The 14,589-nt window shown below is 43.1% G+C and overlaps 1 protein-coding gene across 4 annotated transcripts in view; it reads right to left on the bottom strand.

The window, feature by feature from the left end:
- LOC144125740 (centrosomal protein of 120 kDa-like) overlaps positions 1-14,589 on the bottom strand; it is a 41,824-nt gene that overhangs the window by 22,350 nt on the left and 4,885 nt on the right. For 2 of the 4 annotated variants that reach the window (XM_077659405.1, XM_077659403.1), the window contains exons 4-8: positions 13,736-13,939; positions 12,414-12,521; positions 11,816-11,911; positions 6,625-6,949; positions 713-881 (exon numbers count right to left, since the gene is read on the bottom strand). In XM_077659405.1, coding sequence (XP_077515531.1) covers positions 713-881; positions 6,625-6,949; positions 11,816-11,911; positions 12,414-12,521; positions 13,736-13,939 — 902 coding nt within the window. Of the gene's footprint in view, positions 1-712; positions 882-6,624; positions 6,953-11,815; positions 11,912-12,413; positions 12,522-13,735; positions 13,940-14,589 lie in introns of all 4 variants that reach the window. The other 2 variants (XM_077659402.1, XM_077659404.1) reach the window with 1 other exon arrangement.

Here is a 14,589-nt window from a genome sequence, read left to right as displayed (position 1 = left end):
TTTCATTTCTTTGAAGAAATCAGTTCCCAAAATAGAATTGCACCCTCCTAAATTTTTTGTCAGTTTTTGTTTTTTCACTAAACCATCCATTTGGGAAAACAATCATGGCAATAAAAGACATTAAATATGTTACTTGAGTCCACTTTCTGCAGCAATTCTGTGTGAGGGATTTGACTGTGGTATTCTTTTCCGTAATTTTGATTGTTTTCCAGATAATACAACTGTTTTTGAAGTAAAGTCACAACTTGAATGCTATGTAAGCCCTTCACGAAAATAATTTTTTATTATACAAAAATGATGAAATGGCTGGTATATTCACATTAATGGTTTTCCTAGTTGAATACACTGCCCCCCTCCCCCCCCTTCCAGTATTTCTAATTTCCTCTGAAAATGTGCCAAAATGACAAATCTTTACAGAAGTGCATAAAGCACTAATATACATCAATGCTGAAAATTTTATTGAAATTGGACACGCAGTTCGAATTTTCACCTTACAGCTCTGTATCCCTGCTTAAGCCTATCCACACTACCTACATGGGTATGTTCACACAAATGCACAACACTGCACGTCTGCTTGCATTTACGATTAGTAATCCCCTTCCTGCATGCTTATGAAAGCTGTTGCTCAGACAGTAGCTTGAAAACACCAGGGCATAAAAAGAGGAAAAGTTTGACACTCAATCAGTGATAAAGGCTCAGAAGCTGCAATTACCGTATGTAGCATTGCATTTCTTTGCCACGAGTTGACAAGACCTCCAGACTTCTGATGTCCAGCATCAACGAGAAATGGTGAAACTGGTCTTCATCCTCATCATCAGTCAAATCAATTACTTTAGGCAGCTTTCCCTTGGCTGTGGTCTCAGGTGGTCCTATACCGGAACCTGAAAAGTGGAAACACGGTGCATGACAAAGCAGTAAAATGCCCAGATGAAGGCAAGTCCTCTTGCCAAAATGTTGGGCTTTCCTCATATTTCGTGTCCAAGTCCATGCTTTCAAGAGTTCCATCTTCTGTGCCATATATCTACTGAAGCAATAAAGTGACTGTGATAACATGACATTACAAGTAGAGCTGATGTAAGCTGGCAGAGATGTGGATGAGTGCTCATTTGTGGCCAGATTTGGCAAACAAAAAAGCAGCCTTGAAAAAGTTTCCACGAGAAATAAACAAAAAATACTGAAAATAAAACGGAATTCTCTGACAAATATTCAAACGGAAAACTGGCTGGGAGAGAAATCTGCATACGCAGACCCACTTCGACCAATGCTTAGAAAAAAAAAAAAGTGTGTGTGTGTGTGTGTGTGTGTGTGTGTGGGGCGGGGGGGGGGGGGGGGGGGGGGGGGCCTTGCGAATTTGAGGAGATTCAACAACTGGAAGAAGTTTCATGCCAGTATTTTAAATGGTGACGTAATCACCGATTAAAATAGCAACAATGTTCAGGCTTCTCTTCACTGCGTCCTGTCGTCATCGTCGCCGATACTTAAAATTTCTGCAGCTTTCACCCACATGCTGCCATGAGTGATCTGATGCCACCAAACAACATTTCGTGGGCTTTACCCTTTGGTGGTGTTCATTTTCTTCCTTCAAGCTAAAGTTTTCTTCACTGTAAACGTAGCACCGCCATGCATGATGCCACCACTGCAGCCCCCTGACCGGAGCTGTGCACTGTGAAGCCTGAACAGCTATGTGGCTTCACTCAGCGTTTACATCATCATTTCAAATGCTAGCACAAAAAGACTTCGCATTCTTTGCCTGAAAGTTTAACACATTCAACCTCTTTAACCTCGTCGAAATTTAAACCTCTTCAGTTGCTCTTTAAGCAGCCTTATCCTCTAAGCGCTGGGATGAAAACAAGGACATGATCTATGTCGATGCGGCTGGACCCGTTAACGGAGTCGCGGCAATTGCAGCAGTTTCACCCCGGGGGGACATCATTGCAAGTAGCCTTATCCAAGCGGTGGATACCACATCGGCTGAAGAAGCAGCTATCGCACTAGCGATATCAAAGAACAGCGAGGCAACGGTTATGTCTGACTCACAAGCAGCGGTACGCAATTACCTCAGAGGCCGCGTTGGCGCTCCGTGTTGGGGAATTTTAGAAAGGTCTAATCCTTCCAACATCCAGACCTTCTGGACGCCAGGGCACCTCTCAACGACGGGCAATGAGGCGGCCAACACAGCTGCTCGAGCTCTCCTCCTCTGAGCATCTGGCACGCAGCCTCTCTCTGACACAGCTGACAACCCCTCACCCTTACTAAGCTACGCAGAAATTACGGAGTACTATAAGATCACAAGAAGGAAATATCCTCTTCCTCACAAAACCCTAAGTAAATATGAAGAGCACATAATCAGGCGACTACAAACTAATACTCTGCCCAATCCTTACCTAATGAGTAAATGGTACCCAGACACCTACGATTCGTCCTGCCCCTTCTGTGGAGCAGCTGGCACACTCTTTCACGCGGTTTGGGAATGTCAAGAAAACCCAGACTTGGACAGCAATCCCGATCCGACTTATGAGCGCTGGGAGGCAACCCTTCATAGCCACAGCCCCCTTGGCCAGAAATCGCTGGTTGAGAGGGGCCGGATTATGATGGCGACCAACGGGTTCTCGTACTGAACCCACCCAGTTTTTATGCTCTGAATAAATGTTTTTCCTCCTCCTCCTCACAGGTGCAACGCAGTAGCTTTGGAGCAGCCTCACAAGTGGTGGTGTTCATGTAAGGAGGCTTTACCACAGAAATAACAAGCAGTTCATACAGGACCATGTGCAAGGAAGTGAGAGAAATGCACATTTGCACAGGGACAGTGAAGCGCTTTCTAAAAAGAAAAAAGGCCAGCGACGCACCAATCAGAGTCTGAAATGACGCATAGATTAGCTTAGCTCCCTAGTGCGCAGTTAATAGCAAAGCCCGGAAAACTAAATTATGTGTGCATTCGATCACTTGGAGTGCCGATTGGACGTCGACAAGAGCCTTCTTCGGAGTGTGTCCTAGTTGGAGGGGCCAAATTGTCAGTTCACATGGCGCCACAAAACGGATGTGTTCGACCTTAAGCGAATTTAAAAGAAACCACAGGACAAATAAAACGGCTTTAAAATGAACTGAAAATTGTGGGAACTCGTCCCACTTCGTCCCCTCAGGGTTTGTTTCTCAGCAGAGTCCTCCTTTGTGCATCTGAAAACAGGCAGCAGGCGTGGAGAAAGGGCCATACGGGTGAAAAATGTCACTCAGATTACATGCCTGAGGCTTGTTAGCCTTTTCCATGTGCAAACATACCAATATTTTTTTTCATCTCCATGAAATTCAGTTTTCTTAGTTTTTTGTCATTTCCTCAAGATGTGAATTTTGGGCTCCTGTCAAGTTAGCAAATCTAATGGCTCAACGTCTACTGAGGATAGAGCAATAATTTTTTTTCAGCATGAAGCCAGATATGTGCAGCACCCAATGTTGCAAGCAGATTTCTTAAATTTTCACTTTGAAATTTTTTAGAATGGCATTTTGTACAACCACTGTGTTGTTATGCTTTGACCACGGAAATTAAATCTGCAATAAAATAAAATAATCATCCAATCAAAAAACTGCTTGCAACATTGTGTTCCTCATTCTTTCTAGTATCTAGCAGTGTATAAATAGTAAGATTTTGTTGACCGGTTATTTTCCTATTGTTTTTGCAAACTTCAGTGCATTGTTTGTAATTATCTTAATAACAAATTGGTCCACACAAAAAATAACAGTATTTCTGAAATCTGGACAAAAAACTGCATTCGCATGCAATTTTTTATTAATATTGGTTTTGAAATTAAGGAAAATGGTCTTAAGATCATTGTCCCCCTTTAACTGAGAAGGATGCCCAAGGCGCTTTACCAAGGCCGAGGCCCGTGATTACCACCAAGCGACGGCTGACCCAGTGGTGGCGTGTGGTGCGAGGAAAGCTTGAGCCGCAAAAGTAACCTCCCCTTAAGCTGCCGAGCAGCAACTGTGAGCACGCTAGGACAAACACTTTCCTTAGCTGATCATGGATGGATGGATGGATAGATAGATGGATGGGCAGTGGCTCAATCGGGCGGCGACTCACACCACCTAGCCATGACTCGTAAAATTTCATTCTTGCCTTGATTTTAGCTACCAATCAGATAATGTTCCCCTGGTTACTTCTACCCATTTAAAATCTACTTTTTCTCCACTGTCCTTAAACCCTAATATTTTAAATTAAACAGCTCTGTTGCTTTCAGCTGTAAGGTACAGCTCTTTAGATAAAAGTATCAAGTGTTCAGATGTGTCCTCCTCCTCTCCTCGACTGTAATACTACCATCCTGGCCTCGAACAACAAAGAGCTCCTCTTGAATTATCACAGAAATTTTCTTTGGCAATTTCCTGCTTAAACATTCCATATGTTTCCAATGCCGATTTCATCTAGAACCCTGTTTTCCACAGAACCATCTGTTTCTTCAACCTTTTTCTTAGTCGATAATTCCTGATCTGCTCCTCACTGCTGCCCAAATATTTGCATGTCAGTCTTCTAGATCACTTTCTCCATTTTGTATTGACATTCCTCATATACAAGTAACTGAAAACTTTCCTAGCCCATTGCTTTTCCCTAATTTTTCTCAATCGCTCCTCAAGTTCTGTCTTGTTGCTAGCATCTAAGCTCTCGAATGATGCGCATTCTGATTTGGTGCATTGCCATGTGCTCGCAAAGCAAGCCTACCTACCCCACGCTGCTTGATTTCTAACCTTGCTTGAACCTTTGGTCTCGTGCAACCCTTTCTGGATCCCTCTAATCACTAGTGAAATTACAATAGGTAAGATTTTTCACGACAACTACATTCCTGATATCATAAGTCATATGTACTTTTCATTCTCTGTTAGATACTCAGCATCATTAATTATCAACACCCCAAGATACTTGTACTTATGCCATACTTCTAGCATAACCTCCTGTATCCTATGCTTGTCGCCCTCACCATTAAAAAATCCTCACCATTAAAAAATCCTGACTGCCGATTTTTCCTTACTAAACTTCAGACCTAATCACAGTGGAAGAACAAGCTTCTTCCACAGTGGACCTATAATCTATATCCCCCTGTACAGCACTTGTGTATATACCTGTGCAAATCTTCCTTGTTGTCAGCCATTAGCACTATATCATCCGCATACATCAGTCCAGGTAACGACTGTTCAATTCATTGTCCTTGCTTGAAAAAAGAAAGGTTGAAGCCAGGTCCAATCCTCTCTAGTTTGGGCTCTTTGTAGGTACAACATGAACAACAAAGGTGATAGAGAACAGCCTTGTCTAAGCCCTTGCTGCATCTTTATAGGTTATGATACATATTTTCCCCATTTTATAAGCACTCTGTTACTCTTATAGATATATTTACTGCATCTTACGCATCTAATGTGCCCATATGTCCCAAGAATTCTCTTGAATTACACTGTCATGGGCTCCCTTGATATCCACACATGCTAGCCATAGGGGCCTGTGTTCCTTTTCAGCAATCTCGATACACTACCACAGTCTCGATAAAAGGCACTACCTGGTGCCACTTCTTGCCGAGTGGTGGACTGCAGTGTGCGAACTGTAGGGACAGCCTCTACCTAATAACTCTCCCATGTGCAGTGTTTTCCTTTTCTTTTTGTTTTTTGGCAAGTGTGGCATGGAAGGGGTGTTTTCTGTGCTGTTTTTTTTTTTGTGGCCGGGACAGATTGTGCATGTCCACCCGTTACAAAGGGACTGGCCAATAAATCATCATAATCACTTCCACCAACAGACGGCATGATTGCTGTGGGCACGGGTAGACAGTTCTCCTGTCTTTTCAGCCTCGAGAACTCGGCACATGCAGACGTTTTGGCGCAGCGCTCCGCTCTCCACCAGCACGGTGAGGCCTCATGAGAACATTCTTGCGAGCTCGTCCTGTTCGGTCTTAGAGTTTCTCCCTTGCCCTAAAGTGGGCAAATGTTCATTTGTAACTTTGCTGGTGAGTCGGACAACCTCGATTCTTTAGCGTATTTTGTTGCTATCCGGTGCTATTGCTGCTGTAGCAATAAATGCCATTTGGTTTCAGCTTTGCCCACAGTAGTCGGCGTGCACTCGGTAGTGTGCACGATCATGAGGTGGGGTCGGCGGCTTGGACTGCGAGTCGTGGTTAAGCAGGGAGAACATATTTATCCCCATTTGAACACCACAAAATATACCTGACTAACCAAAATTCTGATACTTGCTTAAATTAACCAAAAATTTTAATTATCACAGTCTGAATTATCGTGAGTTTACTGAAGTTGGGGCTATGGGTAATGAAATAAACCCACCTGAAATAAACCCACAATGAAATAGACAAGCTCTAGCAGAACTGCGCACATTTCTGCATTTTTTTCAGCATGCAAATCTTACAGAACGACAGGGCAATATGAATTTTTAGGATGCATTTATGTTTTACCATGGATGATGATGCGGGCATAGATGTTATGTCAGACCTTGTAAAGTCTTAGGTTCTCTAACACAACCAAGATGTGAAATAGAGGTTCGACATGATTTTGTATGAGATGTACACGTTGTTCCGACAAATTGCCTGCACTTTGCTTAGATTGCCCACCCACACTTCAACCCCACACTGTGAAAGAACTCACAGCTTTGCAATGTCCTTGGGTGAGCAGCCAGGCTGGATGGAACAGCAGCAGCAGTGTTGGTGGCAGGTCGCTGGTTCTCAGCACGCCCAAGCTTTTGTGGGGGTGAAAAGTCGAGCTGTTTGCGAGGCTGCCGGGCGGGGCTCCTCTCTGGCGCAAGTCGCGTTGGTGTCCGAGGCCGTACTTCTCGGCTGCGCGACCGTGGAGCTGGACGAGGGCTCTCTTCCCGTATCGGAAAAGACTGAGGAGGTGGCGGCGGTGCTGGATGATGCTCAGGTACGGATTCATTTCGTCTGCTGTCAGTTTGATCTTCAGCACCTCCTACTGCCTGCTGGGGACAAAATGCAACTCCTCAACACCATCCTGGAGCGAAGTGCCTTTTATCTCACTGAGCAAATTCATGGTACTGCTCTCAGAAGGACTCATGTCATCTGAGAAAACGCTAGCATTGTAGAGGAAAGCTGGGCGAGTTGGCAAACATTTCTTTTATAGGCAAATAAATGCAGCTGTGGCAAACGACACACACAACTGTGCAGTAACAAAACTTATTGTTGATGGTGCACACTTGTGTGACTGTACAGCAGCTACAGTGCCAGCAAAAGATGAGCATAGGGGAAAAGAGAAATCCAGGCACGAGCAAGATCTGTTTGAAGCATTTTTAATCGCAAAAAAATGAGTGGTCCTGCTCAAGCGATCTGTCTGTCCTTATCGCAGAGAATGGCGTTTTTTATAGGGGATGCAGTGACGATCCGACTTGATTTTTTAAAATTTGCACATGTGTTTGTGTGATAAAATGGCTTTAAGTACGTGGATAAGCAAGAAATAAATCAGTTGTAAGGCCGGCGCGACAGTGTATGTGTGTGCCTTCTGGTCCTGTGTCTTGGTTTTCGCTGGTTTTTTGCTAGAGCATAAATAACCAACTCGTCCAGCATTCAAGCTTCTGAAGTAGAATCTCAATGATATGATTCCAGCTGATGCGAATTTCGGGATAATACGAATTTGTAATATGTCCTGGTGAGAGTGCATTGTGTGCAATGGGCAGAAATTCGTATGTTATGAACAACTCTCCGCCCCACTGTGGATGGTACGAACGCGTAAGCCATGACCATGCCATTGAGCACCACTAAGTACTTGCTGCCTGTACATACATCACTGACGTTGTGACCACCAGTCATGCAGTGCTCACTGCAAGCAGTGAGCAGCGGCATGAGACCGGTACATCGCTAACGGCGTGATAGCCAGTTAAGTGGTGCACGCCACAAGCTACGCCTCACAACCATCCACGTGCCGACGTAAGTACCTAAAGCCTGTCAGCTGAAAACAGATTTGTGTAAATTCTTCATACGAATTTTGTTTGTTTTGGGTCATACGAATTTCGGATGATAAGAATATTTTTCGTGACCCTGTAAAATCCGTATCATCGAGATTCTACTGTACTGCAAGCTTTATTTATGTGAATGTGACAGCAGCGCATCATATCAAAGTTTTTGGTGTATCGCATCAGGGAAACAGAGAAAATGTGCCAGTAGAGTGCATTATACTAATTGGTCAGGCAGCGGTAGATTGAGAAGGGCAAGTCAACTTCCGCGGTGAAAGGAAACAAATTTGGCGGCACCCTTCCTCCCCACTGCCCTGGCTACACAACACTCCCTCAGTCGGATAACAAAGCAGACTGCACTCGAGATGCGAACTGCTGGCCCTCTCCACCGCGTGCATTGGTCGTGGCGCACCCTCCTGCCTGAATCGATGTAGTACATGTAAACAGTGGCGCATCGGCTCCGTAAGGTACGGTAGGAATTATGATGATCCATTGTAGTATTCATGTAAATGTGGCTACCACTCCTGCCTCATTCTTGTGACGCTTTATGAATAGCATGCCATCTTTACATCTAAGTGTAATGTGTTGCAGTATACAAGTACTTTAAAGCACAATTCATAATGTATTGCCACAAAAGTATACCATGCATTAAGGAAACAAGCAATTAGTAAGCTGTTTTTAGAGGTCTCAAATGCTTACTTCATGAATTTGTCTGCCGGAAGAAATTGAGGAGTAACTTTCTTTCTTGCAATGTTGAAACTCTGGTCCCTTAATTTTTTACAAGAAATACTCATCCTGTGATGGGAGAGAAGAATTCAGAAAATGCTGGTTGTTCTGTCTCATTAACATTATAACACACATTCTGAGGGCATAACATACGAGATGGACTGACTGGTGCAGTACTTTTGGCACAAGAAGGGACTACAGAGGCCTCTGTAGGACATTTAGAGGCATGGAAACTGGATGGCAGATTAAAAATCATGCCGAAAGTATCTAGCTCGCCCTACAGTTAACACCAAATGAGTTTGTACATCAGGCAGCAGTCCTTTTCTTCCCAAATCATGCGCAGTCTTTCGCCCTACCACCAATAAAGGACACTGTAAACGAGGCAGGAATAACATCTTCACATTTAACACATTGGAACTGATGGCTGCTATAGAAGAAGTAAACAAAAGAACAATGCCGAGACATGACAACATTGTATTTGAAGTCTTTAACCACTTAGAAGGAGAAGCTATTGATGCCCTTTTGGATGCGATAAATGAGGTATGGAAACAAGGGGAAATTCTACAAGACTTTAAACACTCTGTCACTGTCCCGATACCAAAAGCTCGAAGACCTGCCATTAACATACAATCATTACGGCCTATACTATTAATGGTCAAAATTTGTAAAATTTATGAGAAGATGGGTGCCACCATCCACGACAAATTGGGTTCAGTTCAAATCTCAACATGAAAACAGGATTGGCTACAGTGGCTGAAGAGGCTGTACGTATGTTGCTTCATAGCCACCTTGTACGCACAGTGGTGGCTACGGATGTGGCACAAGTATATGATAACATGTCACATGCAAAGGTCCTTGAAAACACGGAAGATTTAGGTTTTCTCTGCAGATCACAAAAAGTGTAAACAACCTGCTTAAGGACAGGCCATTCTCTATCTGGCTGAATGGATAAAAAAATCAGTAACAGCAGCTCGAACAGTGGACCTCAAACATACTATTTAATATAGCTTTCATACCACTGGCTTGGAAATTGGGAGATATGCCACATATAGAGTTCATGATTTATTCAGAAGAAGCCCTAAACACACTGGAGGTGTATGTGCGTGAAGCGGGCCTCGAACTGTTACCGCAGAAGTCCAGCTGTATTCACGTGGCTAACAACAATGGAAGAAAGAAACTAGAAGCTAAAAACTTCACGCTCAAGATTGGTAACCAGACATATCAAGATGTGAACGAGCTAAAGGGCTCTTAGGCCAGACATACGTGAGTCAGGCAACGTAACACAGTGGCTCCACGGGCATACACGACAATATTCATAAGCAAGACAACTCAAGTCGGTCGTAAAGTAGAGTCAATAACTCAAACTATGGTTTATATAAGTTCAGGAACATGTATAGCTAACATAGACGCATCGGCCTCACGGTAAAGAGCTGAACAACGATGACTACTAGCCCGACACATTCTGAGCTAATCTCGCATCAAGAGTACGTCACAAGTCACCGAGACTTGCTTGTGGTCAAGCTTTACGCTATCAATAACGTGATGGAGTCTATAAATAACATAGCGTCTATAAGAGAAGCCCTTATCTACACGGGCTCCTTAGCAGCAATTAGGCAACCTGAAAAGCACACCGTAGCGCAAAAATAAAATAACAACAGAAATAACTGAAGCTGAAAAGCATGCACATGTGTAAGACTCCATCAAAATTCCTTTGTGAAAAAGAGCTCACATAACTAGGATATTAACCCTGTCTGCACTTGTGATAACATGTCATGTTCTGGCGCATAAATGTGGTTCTTGAGATGAATAAAATTTATCAGAAGTTAGCGCTTGTGTCAGACGTCTCTGTTCTGTGCCCCCATCTTCTGCTGTGCTACAATGTGTTTATTGACTATGCACCAACAAGCCCAAAAACCTGTGCTGCTCCTCGAAAGAGTTAGAGACACTAATCACCACTCGGGCTATACATTCTCTCAATAATAAAATAAAAAAACGCATTGGGCACAAGAAGGTGCTCAGAATGTTGCCACAGGAAAGCAGACACCTGTACACATCGAGCTCCAAACACAAATGCCTCCATTTAGATCTCCGCTCCCCTCTTTCCGTCTTGTCATCCTCTTCAAGGAGTACACGTGCTCCGATTCCCCCATGCACTTGCCCTCTCCCTCGTAACTTAACGAGACTGAAGGAGGTGTCCCTTAGAAGGATAAGGGATCGGGCAGACCTTACCCCATTGCTGATGTGCCGATGGGGCTTCCAAGGAGACTTGAGAGCACATGCCCTAAATTTTCCACGCCGAGCACCAAGGAGGATCTTTGCCACTTTTAAAGCGAAAGTTTCCTTTATAGGCTCATTACTCGCCAGTGAGGACGTTCGCAGAAAAGTGTCACACTATAGCTGTCAATCAAACTGGCGACATCATCAATATAAAACAAAAAACTATTAAAAATGAATGAAAATAAAAAGACAGAAATAAAAATATAAACTAGAAACAAAAACTAAAAAATTAAATTAGAAATAGAAAATAAAAAGCTTAAAGAAAGAAATGAAAAATAAAAGGAACAAATTTTTTTTTTTTCAAATACAACACATGTTGCCGTCGTGGGAGAACCCACATTCTAGAAAGTTCCGTGCTTTTGCATTCCTGCACGTAAGCAGACTTAAGTGCCCTCACAACAACTGTGTAGTCTTTAATCAACATCTTCACTACACTTCAGCAACATAAGCACACCGTGCTAAAGGCTTTCGCCTCACCGCACTTTAGGTCAACAAAGTGACCCCCTGAATTTTTTTGTTGATGTGTTCAGGCATTCAGGCTTCGATAACGAGACAATTACAGGAAGTCGGCCTTATGGCTACAAGAGAGAAAGATCTCTCCTTCTGGCTAATGGACAATGCTAAGAGCCAGAGCCTGCTCAGGTTTCTGGAAGAGAATAGCCTCCATGACCTACTCAAGCTTATTGACAGCCTCATCTTATGCCGCATGGCAAGTGCTCGAAATAAACAATTAAAAAGCTCCTCAAATATGCAAGGCCACTGAAGAAGCAACACAGTTTTTGCACTGCAGCAACCAACAGCGCACAGCAACAATCTCTTGTCAGGTTGTCTTCAATAACAAATGCATGGTGCAGCAGCAAGTAGTCAACTTACTGGTTTTTCTGCAATTTCAACGTGAACACCAACAATTGGCCTGTACTCTGCTGCAATGCTGCTCACAAGTGCTTCGTTGTGTGGTATAGGGTGCAGCTGTGTTCGAGAGACAAAAGAAAAAGTTATATGGCCATCAGACAAGAGTTCATGTGTAAAAATCTGTTGCACCACATCTCTATGTCAAGGGTTATAGCACATCATCACTTGACAGTGGTTGCACATAGCTATCATATCAGTAATACAGACACAACAGTCTGAGTACAGAAGTTTAGTAAGCACTTCCCGTGAAAACTTGCAGTTTCAACTTCGAAAAGGCTACATCAAGACACAGCAACTTTTTCAACCAATTTTAACCAATTAATCTTTTTGTCTACATTAAAACTGCAGTACTGCAGTCTGTAGATCCTGAAGTATAAGGAAGTAGAATAAGACATTAGTTTTAGTCAAAAGTGAACAATGAACAGAATTGTGTCTTTTCTCTTGTCTTATATATGACACAAGTGTAACCGCAGGTTTTAGAGCATAAGAGAAGATACATCTTTCTTAACCTTCATAGTTTGACAGGACTAAAAAGAGTAGTGTAGGTCAAAACACTTGCCTGGAACAAGCCCTGCACAGAGACAGAGAACTTGGGGGAGCTTGCTGAAAAGTCCCCAAGAGGGATTTCTGTCGCTCCAATCACATCATTGTCGGTCGAAAGCAAGACCTGGTGACAGTCATAAAGCAGGCAGTTGTCATGGCAAGTACCACATGTGGTCACTTAGGCATTTGGGCATTTTTTTCTAGTTAGTAAACACCGCCGTCACTGTGCAGATCTTTTGGAAACTTAACGGCACAGCAAGCACACTTAATGAATCCCTTCCATACCAAAGGACTACATAAAGAGAGGTGGTGCATTTGTATATGAGGCACGACCAAAAACTCTAGAGTAACAGCAACCACAAATCACCAGCTGACCAGAAAGTCCATGCACTGCCGCACTATACTGCCATGGGGCATGGGCGCATGACGTCTGCAGTGCCAGGGTACTCAGCTGAAGGTAAGCAAGTATGTCTGCAAATTCATCGAAGAGCTCACACACTGTCATCAGAATATTACACAGGGCAAAGCCTTTTTCCACTTGTACACAAAACAACAATGAAGAGAAAGCTAGTGTGAAGCAATTTCTATGTGGTGTGGTTCTTTCTACATGCACCAAGAGAATGTTAACTTCACATGCCCTTTCTTTGGAACACATCCTTTTCTTACCCAACACTGGACTTTACAGTATATCTATGACTAGAGCAACTGGCAAGACTGCTTGCCAGCCTGCCAAACTAGACCCGGTTGCTAGAACTGCAGTGGCTATCACCACTACCCCTTCTGTTAAGTAATGTTAAAGGAGAGAAAGTGAAAAAAAAAAACAAGAACAAAGATACATACATGCAAAGCAGCAAATGAAAAATAAAGAATAGAACAAGTATGAAATCAGTGCTAGCAACACAGCAGGCTTACGAACAGTAATCACAATGTAACAATGTACAAATGTAAACGACTGCTACTAGATCCCGCAAGAAACCAAGGTACAATTAACAAACACCGTACAAGATATCAATAATGAAAGCTTATCAAGCTCCATGAAAAGCATAAGCTTGCAGTGCCATAACTGTATTACACCCAAATAATCAGTAACAAGGAAAGACTCAAATTCTTGAATCAGTTATGGATCAAATAAAAAGCTTTATTGTTATCTGCAGTCAAAACCTGGAATACTTGCAAAACATTGATAGGCTGTCATTGTATAAAACATTTCTGCAAGAGAAAAGAAGGTACCAGTGCTTGGCATCACACCAACAAGCATATCATGTAACACTGAGAATTCGTGCACAAATAGCAAAAGAAAGTATGAAGATCTGCTTATCATACAACGAAACCACGTACCTGGAGGGTTGGGTGGGCAGCAAAAAATTGACGAAGAGCAGGGCCGCAGCTTCGAATATGTAGGGATGCCCTCTCGGCTGGGAACTGTGGGTTCTCCAAGCTGGAAAATGCCTCTGTAGTAACCTCGTGCCCAAGGAGGTGGTAGACGAAATGGTATCGCCCACCTCGTCCAGCTGATGGCTTTTCACACGAGCTCCCTTGAAGCTGCGCCAGCAACCAGAAGAGCACATGCAACATCAACGCAGCTGTGTTGTACAGTCCATTTCGAAAAGGAAAGTATTGTTCCCCAGGCTGTGCCTTTGGGAGATTGGCGAATACTGTTATTTGCACTGAAAAGCACTTTAAAAGTGCTTCGAAGCGAAACAAGATCCTGAAACTCCTTCCAAGTTTTTAATCCAGTATTTTCTTTTGGTGTGAGCATTAGGGGTTATGTGTATGCGTTGAATCTGGTTTTTGTGAGTATCTTCCCGACTTCATCATTACAACTGGCAGATTCCCTTGTTAACTGTAGTCATAACTGTTCAAAATTCTGTCACGCTTTTATTGTTCCCAAACATTTCTGTGATTTTGGCTGCTGTCTTCAGTTCTTCCCTTGTTTTAATTTAATCTTGTATCATAACTGCAGCTAAGAAATGCAATCACATAGAGAAGAAACACACAACATACCGACGAATGCTGCAATGCACTAATTTTCCTGTATGCATCATAATTTGACCTTTCCTCGGCAAAAAGATAAGATGTTTCTGGCTTCACTTTGGCATGTGGTTGTAGGTTTCTTTCTGTAGCGTGCAAGCATGAGAAACCTCATATGTATTCAGCATGCCGTGCTACCAATAAAACCAGTTGTAAGTGCA

This window comes from Amblyomma americanum, chromosome 3, assembly GCF_052857255.1.
Source record: "Amblyomma americanum isolate KBUSLIRL-KWMA chromosome 3, ASM5285725v1, whole genome shotgun sequence".
Classification (NCBI taxonomy): domain Eukaryota; kingdom Metazoa; phylum Arthropoda; class Arachnida; order Ixodida; family Ixodidae; genus Amblyomma; species Amblyomma americanum.
This window is presented reverse-complemented; position numbering and strand designations above follow the sequence as displayed.